Below are 16133 nucleotides of genomic sequence, written 5' to 3' on the forward strand. Positions count from 1 at the left end.
CCATCACACATGATCCCAAAACACGCCTCATTAATGTTAAATAAAGGTTTACTTCAAGATTTAAAATTATGTCAGATAGTATTTAGAGATATAAAAAAAATTCAACTGTTTAGTTATTTGTTTTTCAGTTATTTCAACTCGATGATAAAGTCTTTTTCAAAAATGAACTGGGGTCCCTGAAGGCGGCCCTTATCGTTTCGTTTATACTTATGCTAATATCATTTTGCTCATCAATATCTATCAATATCTTGGTGTTCGATGAGGTTTTCCTTGTTTGCACGACACACGTTTCAACATCTCCTGGCTGACATTGTTGCTGCGCTGGAACGAAGATTTCCCCGCTGGGACAGGCTTGCACGGTAGCAACCCCCGATGTACAGACAATAAACACATCGCAATAGACGGCATGTGCTAGAAGCCCATCATCTTGACCCACACAGAGGTTCTCAAAGGACACGCAAGTTTCTGCGCTTCCAGGCACGCACAAATCTCTTGCTTCACTGTAAATTTCACCTCGCTGGCAGGGGACTACATTGGGCATTTCCGAAATGCAAGTTACAAACATGTCACACCTTGTGGGATGAGGAATGTTCTCGTTTGGACGCCACAGACATATGTGTGGATAGGACGCACACGTAGTTTCATTTCCAGGAACGCAGTCAATGAATCGTGGCCGCATAACAGTTCCATCCATACAAGAACCGGTCGTACCAACCCCATTTGAACATGTCACATACTCGGTACATTGTGTTTGATCTGGTATTGGAAACCGACCTGCAGTTCGACCAACGCACATTTCTTCCTCCGGGATAAATTCGCATGTGTCTTGAACACCAGGTGTGCAAACCTGCATATTGGGGTGCAGGATCAATCCGGCAGAACATGAACCCATGCTAGTGAGGCCATCACGACATTCGATGTACAAATCGCAAAAGTTTGGATGCTCCATTATCTGCATTGGTAATGTTGCACAAACATTTTGCCAGGACTCACAAGCATCTCGATCACCGATAACGCATAATCCATTGATAAACACCATGCCCCGGGCGCAGGAACCTACCGACGCGTGCTCAGAGTAACATGTCAAGAACAGGTGGCATTCGGATGGGTGTGGAATGACTTGATACTCTATTCCTATACATCTGTCATTATACAGTTCACATGTATCGCTATTGCCGGCCACACATTGGATTGTTCCTGGCTGCAATACGTTTCCTTCTGCACAACTTTCGACGATGAATTGTCCCTGTTGACATCTCACAAATTGAGCACAATCATAGGGATGTGGGTAGATCACCGGTCCTTCACGATCATCACACATTCCTTCTATTGGCGTGAACTCACAAGTGTCACTGTTCCCAGGTACGCAGAACTGCATATCAGGGCGAAGGATTTCTCCCCACGGACATTGGTGAACCGATGTTACTCCACTGGTGCAAATCATGAACAAGTCGCAACGATTTGGATGAGATATTACTCCATCCGGTCGATCAGTGCAATATCCGACAAGATGATCACACGTCTCCGTATTACCAGGGACACATTCCGATAACGAAGATTCGAAAATATGACCTTCGGGACATGGCCTCAGACTAACTTGTTCTGACAAACATTCTATGAAAAGGTGACATTGCGAAGGATGCGGAATGATGCCGTCTGGTCTTCCTTGACAAAGACCGTCATAAAGCTCACAGGTCTCCGGATTGCCAGCTACGCACTGGATGGTTCCTGGTTGTATGATCGTATACGAGGGGCATGAGTTTATGGTCAGACTCCCTTCCTCACACCAAATGTATACATCACAGCGATCCGGGTGGGGATAAATCACCCCATAACGGCCTTCACACATTGTGTCGATTTCAGTAGCTTCGCAAGTATCCTCATCACCAGGTACACAAAATTGCATATCGGGCCGTAATATTTCATTAGTGGGGCATTGGAAAACGTTTGTCTGTCCACTGATGCACCATATGAACCATCCACAGTAATTTGGATGTTCGATAACGTATCTATCGGGACGGCCGGCGCATACTCCATCCATGAACTCACAAGTGTCCGAGTTACCGGTAACGCAATCTGAAATCTCTGGTCGAAAAATGTTTCCAGTTGGACAAGACTGCACTGAGGAACTGCCCGAACTGCACACAATGAACAAGTTGCACTGATCCGGATGTGGAACTCTTCCATCCGGTCTTCCGTCGCAAGCAACCTCCGGTCTACTGGGAATACATGTAGTTGGATCGCCAGGTACACAGAACAAAATATCGGGCCGGAATATTTCATTTACCGAACAAGCCTCCAACGTAGCTTCACTTCCGTCACAATTTATCAAAAGATCACAAAACTCCGGGTGTGGATGTTGAGCGTTGGGTTGTTCGTTGCAAATATTTTCCGATGAGCTACACGTTTGCGTACTTCCGATAACACATGATGTACCACCTTCTTCAAAGATCATTCCTCTGTCACACTGAGTAACAGTACTTCGCTCATCCACACATTCAATAAACTTATCGCACCCTTCCGGGTGTGGTATCAGTCCATTTGGTAGCCCCATACAGAATGGATCACCCGGTTGACAAGTGTCTCGGTTTCCAAACACACAGGACCCCTGCTGCTGGAACCATATCTCATTTTCCAGGCATTCAATCAGCGTTGGTCTACCACGTTCGCAAAAAATGAATTTGGCACAGTTTGCTTCATATTCAAATACTCCGTAGGAAACTTCAGCGCAGATTGCTTCCAGTTCCGGATCTACATCCCGACCGCAGTCCTCCCAATAGCCAGGAACACATTCCAAACTGGTCTCGTTAAACACGTAGTTTTGGTTGCACTGGTACAGGAATAACTCCTCGAACGCGCATGCGATGTACATGAAACACAAACTCGGATCTGGATGCGGGAAGATGCCTGCAATTACTGCGTGGCAGAAGTTTTCCAGCTGTGCAGAAGCGGACGGAATTGTGACTGTAACTGCTACTGCTGCTGCAAGCAGCATTAAGCTGACCATTTTCGAGGGGTTTCTGCTTACCATCCTCGTACGATTCGACACTGAACTGTAACTTCTAAAGCGGTGTGACTTAAGTAAACTTTTTAGTCGTTTATAAGCCAATAGCAGATCTAGCAGATAATTCGTAATCTAAGCGAATTTTGGCAATTCGGTCTAATCTATTGCTAGAAGGGGACAATTCGATAGGGCATAAATTGCTAATCGTTTTATCAAAAATGTCACCGCTTATTGATAACACGGTACAAAATGGAATGTAAGCGACCTCATCCGGAACATTTCCTATTGCTTTAAGGAGATAAGATTGTAGATACCTACCTAATGCAATGTTTTTTCTTCTGTTTTGAAGATGTGATGCATTAGGAGCAGTAATGGTGCAAGGGTTGACTTACTTCAGATGCACTCATTCCTGTTCACTAATAATTTTCATATAGCAAATTTCGGAGTCCTGAATAGGCTTACTTTCAATAAGTGAAAAAAAATGCCAGATTTATTAGTCGAATGCGTCATATTCGTTTGACAAAACATGTGTGTGTCATCGAATTAACAGGAATCAACAGATTACCGATGGTACGGAGATGCCAGATTCTTTCAACATCATTTCCGTAGATTCGCCCAAAAATTTTGACGTGCCATAATTCGGAGCCTAACCAAGGGGGGGGGTGTCATTCGGACGATAGTTATTGAAAAGTTATTGATCTTGGTGTTGCTTAATTTTAATGAAGAATGAAAAAAAGATAATCATACACGCAAGATAACCAACAAATATTGTTGGCAGTAACTGTCAGCAACCATTTTCACTTTGTTAGTTCATTATACTCCGTCGGTATGTTATTTTAAAACAATATTGCTCATTTAAGGGTTAAAAATCGACGCTGCATGGGAACGATTTGATCCCGAGCAAAGCTGTCCTATTTTAAATGGACGAAAATGATGACAGTCATTTTAGAAAACTATTAAATTAGCATTAGATTGCCCAACAAATGGGTGTTACAGTGAGACTGTACAGTGCCTGTTTAAGGGCCACCCAGTTTGACTACGTCACCGGTAATTTAATTTTCCCAGATCCAGATCTCTCTCCAGTTTAGGCGAATGATTGCGTAATGTTTTCACTAAGGAGATCATCTTTTTTAACTAGTTTTTTGCTTATTAACTAATACATGCATTCATTTACTCCGTGTTTTCATAACACTATCATCTTTTTTGCAATGATACATTTTTGCCTTCCGCATACAACAAAGTTGTACCAAAAGAAAGAAGACTCATAGTATTATATACCAATCGACTCGGCACGAAAAACTGAGCACATGTCTATTTGTGCGTGTGTGTGTGTGTGTGTGTGTGTGTGTGTGTGAGTGTGTGTGTGTGTGTTTTTTTTTTCTTCCTAAACAATGGAGGGGGAATCTGCTCAACAGACATCCTGGGTTGACCAGGAAGTGCTGGGTTAGGGGCCACCTCCAATGAGGGAGGCAGGGCTGCATCCCCGACCAGCTAAACCATTTCCATTGCCGCCAAGCCCATCGTCCCTTCGGTACAACCAGAAAGTAATGCTTCAAAGGGGGGCCAGAGCATGACGCACCCTCGAGGTTAGTTGCGTGTCCTTGCAGCATCGAACATCGTGACTCGCTTTTTTAGAAGAACACCATGGTATCGTGCCAGCGCATTGCCGGTTTTCCAGGTGGCCTTACCACGCCCTATGTCCTCGGAAGGTGGGCAGGGTCGACTTCGCGCCTGCTTCCCTCTGCACGACTGGTATCAAGAATGATGATGCCGCGTGCACCCCAAATTGACCTTTCTGCGATAGGGCCTATTCGCCAGCACACAGAGGGACTTGCTGACGCGAGGCCTACGCCTGCCCCAGCCTTGACGAGGACCCCTTTCCGTCCTCGGGCTCGGAACCCGCCCGGTTGACCGACGCCGCGAAAGCGACGATACCATGTTGTTCTTCGCGCGGCCACTTGTTCGATAAAAGGATCGAGTTCGACCACAGAGCATGACCACCGGTATGACCCATGAAGCCGACTCCGATCCCTTGAACCACCTCTTATTTGCGCCTGAACTAGCCATCCTTGAGTCCACGCGCCACCTTCTGTGTAGCTCCGAGACGATTTGGGCGATAGCCGATAAAACGGCGTTCCAGCCAACTTCGTCTTTACACATCCTCCGAACTAGGTTGTCCGGGGTAGTGTCCAGACCACATGTGGCAAGCATGTGGTCACGCATTGCGCGAAAACGTGAGCACACGAACAACACGTGTTCCGCCGTTTCCTCTAAACCTGCGCACACCAAACACTCGGGCGAAGCCGAGCAATCCAGCTGCTTTACCTGCACTTTGATTTTGCAGCACGCTTAAACGCCGGGCACATCGAGCCCCCCATGGGGTGCTTGCTGTTCACAGCTTTGCTGGAACAAATCAAACAATTGGGAGGGTTCGTGCAGCATTGTGCCTTATGTCCCTCCAATCCGCAGCGTCGGCAGAGATTGCTTCTGTCAGGGCCTTTGCAGTCCCATTGCTTGTGCCCCGGTTCCAGGCACTTGAAGCAAACTTCGGGTCGCTCGTATATGCGCACAGGGCATACCGACCATCCCACCTTGACGCTCCCTAACTTGACTACCTTGGAGGCGTCCGCTGCAGGTAGCCGAACCAATGCTACCTGCGTCCCTGCCGGACCTTTCCGTAGCCGAACGGCTGCGGTGGGCGTCTCCACTTCACACTGTCGCCGCAGTGCCGTGACGAGCTCTTCGACTTCAGTGATCTCGTCCAGGTCTTTAACCCTTAGATTCACCTCCGTCGTGACCCAAGTAACATTTTAAGATTTATCATACTCTATAAGAGGTTTTCATGACCAGTTGCTAATAAAACTAATAACTCCACCAAAACCTCTGCATAACATCATTAAGATAGCCTTCCGGCCTAATGGACCAATCTAGAAGAATTTTTTAAAACCATATTAAGAGTAGTAATAAAACAAGAATAAAACATTGTATTGAATTTGTTGGTACTCTATAAGAGGTTGTCGTGACCATCATAAGAGTAACAATAAAACTGTTTAAATTTCATATTATGGATTGTATTTATTGTCATTCCATTGCCTTTGTTTTCATTTTCACTAGATAACAATGTTCCCTATGTAAAGGTGATGTGTGAAAAATAATGCTTCTGATTCTACTTATGGTTGATGTTGAAAATGAAGCATTATTTAAGAAGTTCATACAACAGAATGACATGCGCAACCAAATTTATTGTGAATATTGAGTTTGTAGAAGCTTAAAATCAACGCGCCTCGAAATTATCAAATAATCACATGAAAATAGGAAATTTAATAATTTTCCAAACTACTCAAAATATTTCAATTTCAAATAGTTTGTGATAAAGTAACCGTGGTTCTATCAAAAAACCTCAGAAATAATTCTATTCCTCTAATGAATAGTCTATTTGATCGTAATTGATGTATTTTTTTGAATCACGGCTATGACGTTGATCATTGTTTCAACATGGCGACATTCCTTTTTATGAAAACAAAAAATCTGGCGATAAATAGCTCAATGGCTTTTGTGATAACCTTAATAATTCTCCTTGGTTACTTCATGACCGTTTTAAACTGGTTATAAAACTTTGTCATGATTACACTTCCCTACAACAGATGGCCTTAGGTTCGATAACATGCAGCCTAGTGGCAGAGGCGGGAAGCACTTTTTCATCCTACGGGCAAAGATGCCAAATCTGTGGAAATTAAAGCTCTCGGCGGATTTGCGGATCCGTATAAGAAATCTACGAATGCTAGTAATTTCCTGAAATTAGTGAACCTACGAATATATGGAATATTACACATTCGTATTTTTGGTGTAATTTGGTGAAACTCGAAATCATTGTGAAATAAAATGATTCTTCATCGCATCGGCTTTTCATGAAAAGCCGCAATCCAATTAAGTGCATATATTTAACAGCATTTCATATTTATGTGTCTCATTTTCCACATTAAAATCAAAACTAACATAAGAGTTACAGTTCAATAATTTTCAAATAACCCTTCTCAAAGAACATAATTACTATTGACAGAAATCAAATTGTTTTTGACAAACTTTTATTGGTGTTATTGGATAACACCGGAGATTCTTATGACCAGGGGATTTTTTACCTGTCCCTTTTAAGCTATGTTTTTAAATTTGGGAAATGAGAAGCATCTTAAATTTCAAGGTTAAAAGGTTAAAAGACTATTATTCTTCCATTTACTTCCACTATTAACTTTTTTATGTATCAACAAGCAGATACGCATTTCGTTTCCTACTTGGAAACTTCTTCAGTGTTTGTTATCGACTATAATTAATCATCTTAAATTTATCAGAAACACATGGCACTCACATTATGTCGATATGAATATGCTAACCTCATTATGCGTCTTATTGCATGATTCACGTATAAGTTATACAGCAACACTGCTTTCCAAATTCAACATGGCGAATGGATCCAGTCACGTTGAGTAGTTTTAAAGCAGTAACCCAAACTGGTTTTATGACGCATTTGAAAGCAATAATAAAACTATTTTTAAATCTTCAAAGTTACCAAAAAGTTCAGTTTTAAAACATGTTTTATTAGAGTTTTATGGATATCTTAATAGTGATATAAAACCTTTGTTCTATAGCATTGTTTATGACCACCATAAAACAATAGGCTTTAATTATTCCCACAATAAAACCTTATTAAAATTCATATAAAACCCAACGGTAACAGAATTGTTACTTGGGGAGTGCCCTCACCTTGACCGTCTCGCCTAGGACTTCCTCCGCCAACTTTTTGTAGGCGGCGCCCTTTTGCGAGACGCCCCGCTTCAGCTCGAGGATCATCTCGCCCATCCGGGTACGTCTTATTCGACGTACGTCGGCGCCGAGTTCGTCGAGCTTGACGTCACTCCTCATCGCCTTCAAAACATCCGAGTACTTAGCCTCGTCCGCCGTGATGACTAGGGCATCGCCCCTGGAGCGATTGGCGCCTACCCTAGACTTCTTGCTACCCTCATTCGCCTGGGCCTTCTTTTCGGCCCTTGACGTCTTCGGTTTCCTCTTGTTCTTGACCAGGGTCCAGGAGGCGTCATTCCCCTCTATTTCCCTGGTCTGGTGCGGCTGAGAACTTTCAGCCTGCCGCCGTCTTGCCTGAGTGGACGGACCTTTCCAGGTCCTTCCTCCCCCGGTTTTGGAGGTACCTGACCGGGGTTCAGCTTCCCAGCCCCACTACCCTTGTTCGGGGTAGTAACCCTCCGCGTTTTGGAGCGGCCCCCAGGGAGCTCATCCCCTGGAGACTGTCTCCCCCGTTTTTGTGTCTGCTCCGTTGGAGTAGTCACCCCCGACGTACCCGCAAATACTTGAGCCTCAGTCCGGGTAGACTTTGGCACCACCGTCTTAGCTGGCACGCCTTCGGTCGACTCGACCTTGCCCGAGTCCGCGAATCCTTGGGCCTCAGTCTGAGTAGACCTCGACTCCACCGATTTCACGGGTTTACACTTGGCCGTCCCGACCGCCCTCTCCAGCTTGGCGTCCAGCATCGACTTTCGAAGTTTCGGCAAGCTCCTCTTGAGGTCCTTGCTGATATTATGCTTCGATGACGCAAAGTCGATGATGGCGTCCAGCTGTTCCGTCGCCACCTCGAAGGCCGAAAGCCCATCGCGTTTGCGGTTCATCGCCTTCACAAGCCATGGGCCGTCAATAACCCCTTCCGGCGTTTTTATAGCCGAGAGGAAGGTTGAGTGACCCACGCTGGCGCTGCGCACTGAGCTGCCGACTATTGCCTCTGGCCTCCTAGGCGGAGACCTGAACAACCCACCTCTTGCGAAGGGGTTGTCGCCTACACTACTACCACTAATTGAAGAATTGACTTGGTTTTCCATTTTGGTCCCACGAGTCGCCCGGGAACACAGGTCCACCCCGCCAGAGCCCAGCATGACGCGGTAAGGGACACTTACTGTGGAGGGTGCCCAGGTACCCCACAGGCTCCGTTAAAGGCCTAGCTTATTATTTCACCCCCCTGGCCATGCATCCCCTCGGCACGGGTCGCTTGACGCCTTGGGATTAGGGGTTAGGGACGATGGTCCCGGTATAACTCGCAGTGGCCATGGGGAGGGGTCGTCAAGCCCTTGGACAAAGTCCCTGCTGCCCCTGTGTGTGTGTGTGTGTGTGTGTGTGTGTGTGTGTGTGTTTTTTTTTTTTTTCTTCCTAAACAATGGAGGGGGAATCTGCTCAACAGACATCCTGGGTTGACCAGGAAGTGCTGGGTTAGGGGCCACCTCCAATGAGGGAGGCAGGACTGCATCCCCGACCAGCTAAACCGTTTCCATTGCCGCCAAGCCCATCGTCCCTTCGGTACAACCAGAAAGTAATGCTTCAAAGGGGGCCAGTGCATAACGCACCCTCGAGGTTAGCTGCGTGTCCTTGCAGCATCGAACATCGTGACTCGCTTTTTAGAAGAACACCATGGTATCGTGCCAGCGCATTGCCGGCTTTCCAGGTGGCCTTACCACGCCCTATGTCCTCGGAAGGTGGGCAGGGTCGACTTCGCGCCTGCTTCCCTCTGCACGACTGGTATCAAGAATGATGATGCCGCGTGCACCCCAAATTGACCTTTCTGCGATAGGGCCTATTCGCCAGCACACAGAGGGACTTGCCGACGCGGTGCCTACGCCTGCCCCAGCCTTGACGAGGACCCCTTTCCGTCCTCGGGCTCGGAACCCGCCCGGTTGACCGACGCCGCGAAAGCGACGATACCATGTTGTTTTTCACGCGGCCACTTGTTCGATAAAAGGATCGAGTTCGACCACAGGGCACCGGTATGACCCATGAAGCCGACTCCGAACCCTTGGACCACCTCTTATTTGCGCCTGAACTAGCCATCCCTCGAGTCCACGCGCCACCTTCTGTGTAGCTCCGAGACGATTTGGACGATAGCCGATAAAACGGCGTTCCAGCCAACTTCATCTTTACACATCCTCCGGACTAGGTTGTCCGGGGTAGTGTCCAGACCACATGTGGCAAGCATGTGGTCACGCATTGTGCGAAAACGCGGGCACACGAACAACACGTATTCCGCCGTTTCCTCTAAACCAACGCACACCGGACACTCGGGCGAGGCCGAGTGTCCGAACCGGTGTAGGTACTGTCTGAAGCAACCATGGCCTGTAAGGACCTGGGTCAGGTGGAAAGTGATTTCCCCATGGCGCCTCTTGACCCACGTACCTATCTCCGGTATCAACCTATGTGTCCATCTACCCTTAGTGGAACTGTCCCACGCACGCTGCCATTTGACCATTGAGGCCAACCTGACAGTCCTACGGATGCCTCTCGTGCCGCGCATTTCAAAGCACTCTATGTCTTCACCGATAACGATGTCAATAGGCATCATACCGGTGATGACGCAGAGTGCATCGTGCGACACGGTACGGTACGCGCTCGCAACTTTACATGAGCCTATACGTACTTTCTAACTTCGTTCTGTAGCAGTTAATACCCAGGGCCGTGCCCCAAGCTGGCCCCCATACCTCAGTATGGACAGAGCAACGCTAGCCAGAAGCTTGCGCTTGCTGGCATAAACCGCAGAACTATTTGACATCATCCGGGACAATGCCACTATAGCTGTGGAGGCACGCTTGCAGGCGTAATTGACGTGGCTACCAAAGGTGAGCTTATCGTCGATCATTACCCCAAGAGTTTTATGGAGCGTTCAGAGGTGACCGTGCAGTTGCCTGCCCTTATCACCGCTTGCTGCTCCGACTTTCGGTTGTTAACAACAACCACCTCAGTCTTGTGGTGAGCCAGTTCTAACTTCCTGGAACTCATCCACTCCTCCACAATTGCGATCGAGTGGGCTGCAGTCAACTCCACCTCTTCGATCGATTCGCCGTAGACCTCCAGCGTAATATCGTCAGCGAAGCCAACGATTACCACGCCCACCGGGAACTTCAACCTCAAGACACCGTCGTACATAACGTTCCATAACACCGGACCCAGTATGGAACCTTGCGGAACCCCTGAGGTTATGTCAACACACTTCCGACCCGCCTCCGTGTCGTATACCAGTACTCGATTCTGGAAGTAGCTACCGAGAATCTTGTACAGGTACTCAAATTCCAAGACGCAGGAGCGCATCTGCAATAGCTGCCCAACTGGCACTATTGAAAGCATTCCTCACGTCGAGAGTCACTACTGCACAATAGCGAACTCCCCTCCTCTTACGCTGGATAGCTATCTCCGCGGTTTTGGTATCCGACAAGATAGTGTCTACGGTCGACTTACCCTTTCGGAAGCCAAACTGGTTACTCGATAGACCATCCGCACCCTCCGTGCGTATCAACAACCTGTTGAGGATGATCTTCTCGAGCACCTTCTCCGCCATATCAAGCAGGCATATTGGTCTATATGCCGACGGACCCCCCGGTGGTCTTCCCGCCTTTGGCAATAGGACCAAGCTCTGCCTTTTCCATGCTTCAGGGAAGACTCCCTCGTCCAGGCATCTCTGCATGACAGATCTGAACATCTCGGGAGCCTTGGCAATAGCCGCTTTAATGGCCAGGTTCGGAATACCATCCGGTCCTGGCGCCTTACCTACACTAAGGGACTGTGCAATCCCCGCAAGTTCCGCCACAGTTACTCTTCCCTCGTCGGCCACCCTGGCTCCTGGCAGCTCCACGAAGGAGGCCAGGGGCTTGGGTCGTGACGTGGAAGAGCCCTGTCGATGATCCTCTCCAGCATCTCTGGAGACCGCTCTGTAGGGGCCATCGCCCCACGTGTCTTGGCCATTACGACCCTATAGGCGTCACCCCATGGATTCGCGTTGGCACTTTGACACAGGCCCTCGAAGCAGGTTTTTTGCTTGATCTTATCTCAGTCTTCAGAGCGGCTCTAGCAGCCACGAACGCCACCCGTCGTTCAACACGCTCCTCTTCTGTGCGTGCTCGCTGCATCCGCCTCCTTGCCCGTAGGCAGGCGCGGCGCAGGTTCGCAATTGCTTGAGTCCACCAGTAAGCCGGTGGTCTCCCATTCCTAGGGTGGACTTTCCTAGGCATGGTGGCATCGCATGCACGCGAGAGCACTGTTACCAGCTGCTCGCCACTCAGACCGAGAGTATTGTGCTCGCGGCGGAGCGCTTCCTTAAACACCTCGTCGTCGAAGTATGATGTCTTCCACATACGAGGACTAGGGCTCCCCCCCTTCTTCCGTCCGCTGAATGCTGGTCGTATAGTCGATACTGTAGCGAACCGCCAGGTGGTCGCTGTGAGTGTAGCCATCATCTACCCTCCAGTTCGAACTACTCGGTTGGGCCAGGGCTCCAGAACGTAACGTCGATAATCGACTCGGCGCCGTTCCAGCTGTAGGTACTTTTGGTACCGACATTAGCCAAGTCCACATCCAACATGGCCAGTGATTCCAGCAGGATCTGCCCCCGTTGATTCGTGGATCGGCTTCCCCATTCCACGGCCCAAGCGTTGAAGTCCCCCGCTATCACCACCGGCCTACGCCCCATCAAGTTAGCCGTCAAACAATCTAGCATTCGACCGAACTGCTCGATCGACCATCGAGGAGGCGCAAAGCAGCTGCAGAAGAAGACCCCGTTGATTTTGGCAATGACGAAGCCCTCGTGTGTCGAAGACACCAACTCTTGAACTGGGTATTTCCCGTTGTCCATATCGCTGCCATTTGAGACCCATCAGTGACCCAATTACCGTTCCTGGCGGGTACCCGGTAAGGATCTGCTATGATGGCGATATCCGTTCCCCATTCAGCAACTGTCTGACACAACAGTTGCTGGGCTGCATCACATAGGTTCAGGTTTAGCTACGTTACCTGCACTGTGATATTTCAGCACGCTTAAACGCCGGGCACTTCGAACCCCTTATGGGGTGCTTGCTGTTCGCAGCTTTGCTGGAAAAAATCAAACAGTTGGGAGGGTTCGTGCAGCATTGTGCCTTATGTCCCTCCAATCCGCAGCGACGACAGAGCTTGCTTCTGTCAGGGCCTTTGCAGTCCCATTGCTTGTGCCCCGGTTCCAGGCACTTGAAGCAAACTTCGGGTTGCTCGTATATGCCCACAGGGCATACCGACCACCCCACCTTGACGCTCCCTAGCTTGACTACCTTGGAGGCGTCAGCTGCAGGTAGCCGAACCAATGCTACCTGTGTCCCTGCTGGACCTTTCCGTAGCCGAACGGCTGCGGTGGACGCCTCCACTTCACACTGTCGCCGCAGTGCCGTGACGAGCTCTTCGACTTCGGTGATCTCGTCCAGGTCTTTAACCCTTAGATTCACCTCCGTCGTGAGTGCCCTCACCTTGACCGTCTCGCCTAGGACTTCCTCCGCCAACTTCTTGTAGGCGGCGCCCTTTTGCGAGACGCCCCGCTTTAGCTCGAGGATCATCTCGCCCGTCCGGGTACGTCTTATTCGACGTACGTCGGCGCCGAGTTCACCGAGCTTGACGACACTCCTCATCGCCTTCAAGACATCCGAGTACTTAGCCTCGTCCGTTTTGATGACTAGGCATCGCCCTGGAGCGATTGGCGCCTACCCTAGACTTTCTGCTACCCTCATTCGCCTGGGCCTTCATTTCGGCCCTTGACGTCTTCGGTTTCCTCTTATTCTTGACCAGGGTCCAGGAGGCGTCATCCCCTCTATTTCCCTGGTCTGGGGCGGCTGAGAGCTCTCAGCCTGCCGTAACCCCTACCACCGTCTTTCCTGGGTGGACGGACTTTTCCAGGTCCTTCCTCCCCGGTTTTGGAGGTACCTGGCCGGGGTTCGGCTTCCCAGCCCCACTACCCTTGTTCGGGGTAGTAACCTCCGCGTTTTGGGGCGGCCCCAGGAGCTCATCCCCTGGAGACTGTCTCCCCGTTTTTGTGTCTGCTCCGTTGGAGCAGTTACCCCTCGACGTGCCCGCGAATACTTGAGCCTCGGTCTGGGCAGACTTTGGCACCACCGTCTTCGCTGGCACGTCCTCGGTCGATTCGACCTTGCCCAAATCCGCGAATTCTTGGGCCTCAGTCTGGGTAGACCTTGACTCCATGGATTTCACGGGTTCGCACTTGGCCGTCCTGACCGCCTTTTCCAGCTTGGCGTCCAACATCGACTTTCGAAGTTTCTGCAAGCTCCTCTTGAGGTCCTTACTGATATTATGCTTCGATGACGCAAAGTCGATGATGGCGTCCAGCTGTTCCGTCGCCACCTCGAAGGCCGAAAGCCCATCGCGTTTGCGGTTCATCGCCTCCACAAGCCATGGGCCGTCAATAACCTCTACCGGCGTTTTTTTAGCCGAGAGGAAGGTTAAGTGACCCACGCTGGCGCTGCGCACTGAGCTGCCGACTATTGCCTATGGCCTCCTAGGCGGAGACCTGAACAACCCACCTCTTGCGAAGGGGTTGTCGCCTACACTACTACCACTAGTTGAAGAATTGCCTTGGTTTTCCATTTTGGTCCCACGAGTTGCTCGGGAAAAGAGGTCCACCACGCCAGAGCCCAGCATGACGCGGTAAGCGACAATTACTGTGGAGGGTGCCCAGGTACCCCACAGGCTCCGTTAAAGGCCTAGCTTATTATTTCACCCCCTGGCCATGCATCCCCTCGGCACGGGTCGCTTGACGCCTTGGGATTAGGGGTTAGGGACAATGGTCCCGGTCTGACTCGCAGTGGCCATGGGGAGGGGTCGTGTGTGTATGTGTGTGTGTGTGTGTGTGTGTGTGTGTGTGTGTGTGTGTGTGTGTGTGTGTGTGTGTGTGTGTGTGTGTAGCCCATGATTTTTTTTGTTAAACGCGTTTCTTTTAGAAGGATTTGACCAATTCGGTGCGACTGGTTTTATTCGACGAAGCAAAGTTTCTAGCTCGACAATATTGTTTTTAACACTTCCATTTACTTCCGCTATATTCATTTTTGTATCAACAGATACGTATCTATTGATACAAAAGTGAATATAGCGGACGTAAATGGAAGAGTGAAGTATTTTAACATTGAAACGTTTTCCCCTAAGACGCTCAATATAAATTATTCATTATTGGTTTTGTTTTTCAATAAATCAAGCAGTTTGGATTATATTTTTGTTTTTCAATCAACAAAAACACTATTTATGTACATTCACACATTGAATCATTAATCATTTTAGCCGTGGCTCAAACCATTACTCTCATAATTGAGTATTTTTTAAACAGCGTGGTAAAATTCTGAGACGAGACCTGCAAAGAGGAAAAAATGTAACTTCAGCTGCTGCCAGCCAACTGCTGTCACGAACTGTCAGGTGCAACCAGCAGCTTTTTGAGTGAAAGTATTGGTATCCCAAATAAAATATTCCACATCATTTTTGTTTTACCAAGACTTTTTTACTTTAACGAGTATTCCAAACCTTCCGTTTAGCTTGTTAATAATCAGTAATAAACCTGTGTTTTGTTCCCGGTATAAAAATCCTTATGAAAATGAATTAACTATTTCGTGAATTGGATACACTTTTATTGTGCTCAGAAGGGTCCACCTGGGGCTTAGGTGAAACAGTCAAGTAAACAGTTGAAACTCGATGGTCAACTGTGATGAAAAGAAGAACAAGTGTCAAAACAAGAGAAAAGAAGCAGCGTCATTGCAGGTCTCGTCTCAGGTAAAATTGCATCAAACCTTTTAAGGACATAGTTAGAAGAGTACCACGATGGCAGTCAATATGGCACCGGACCTTCCACGGGTCAACCCCACACCTCCCGCATTCCTCTCCCACCAACATTCGAATGCATCGAACAGCATCGAATAAAAGTTTAATATTCAAATTATAATATAAGAGTGAAATCAGGAGTGATTCAGTTTCATTCCAAATTTTCGACCACTATTCTAGTTTGAATCTGGAGCCAAGTAGAACAAACTCGCTGGTTTCCCCAGCAGTGTTCTATTCATGTTTTTCAAATTTTCAATTAAATGAAATCATCATGTTGGCGCCAAGAAAGGCGCCGTAATTGCAAAGTGGATTGATCCGTAGATAAAATGATGCATTCATACACCAAAACAATTGGAAAATATTTGAATCTCGTGATTCAATCGTGGTTCAAATCTGTAGAAAATAGAACGGAGCGTTATACCAGTTTTATTTTTTGTACATTGAATCTGTACAATGAATCTAGAACAGCTGC

The 16133-nt window shown here is 48.2% G+C and overlaps 1 protein-coding gene across 1 annotated transcript; it reads right to left on the minus strand.

The window, feature by feature from the left end:
* Positions 1-52: 52 nt before the first annotated feature.
* LOC134223888 (uncharacterized) lies at positions 53-3007 on the minus strand. The gene has a single exon (XM_062703114.1). The coding sequence runs from the start codon at positions 3005-3007 to the stop codon at positions 134-136; it is 2874 nt and encodes a 957-aa protein (XP_062559098.1). The 3' UTR covers positions 53-133.
* Positions 3008-16133: the final 13126 nt, after the last annotated feature.

This window comes from Armigeres subalbatus, chromosome 3 (genome assembly GCF_024139115.2).
Source record: "Armigeres subalbatus isolate Guangzhou_Male chromosome 3, GZ_Asu_2, whole genome shotgun sequence".
Lineage (NCBI taxonomy): Eukaryota > Metazoa > Arthropoda > Insecta > Diptera > Culicidae > Armigeres > Armigeres subalbatus.

Coding starts and splice junctions, on each gene's coding strand:
- LOC134223888 (XM_062703114.1), bottom strand. CDS start 3,007: ATGGTCAGCTTAATGCTGCTTGCAGCAGCAGTAGCAGTTACAGTCACA.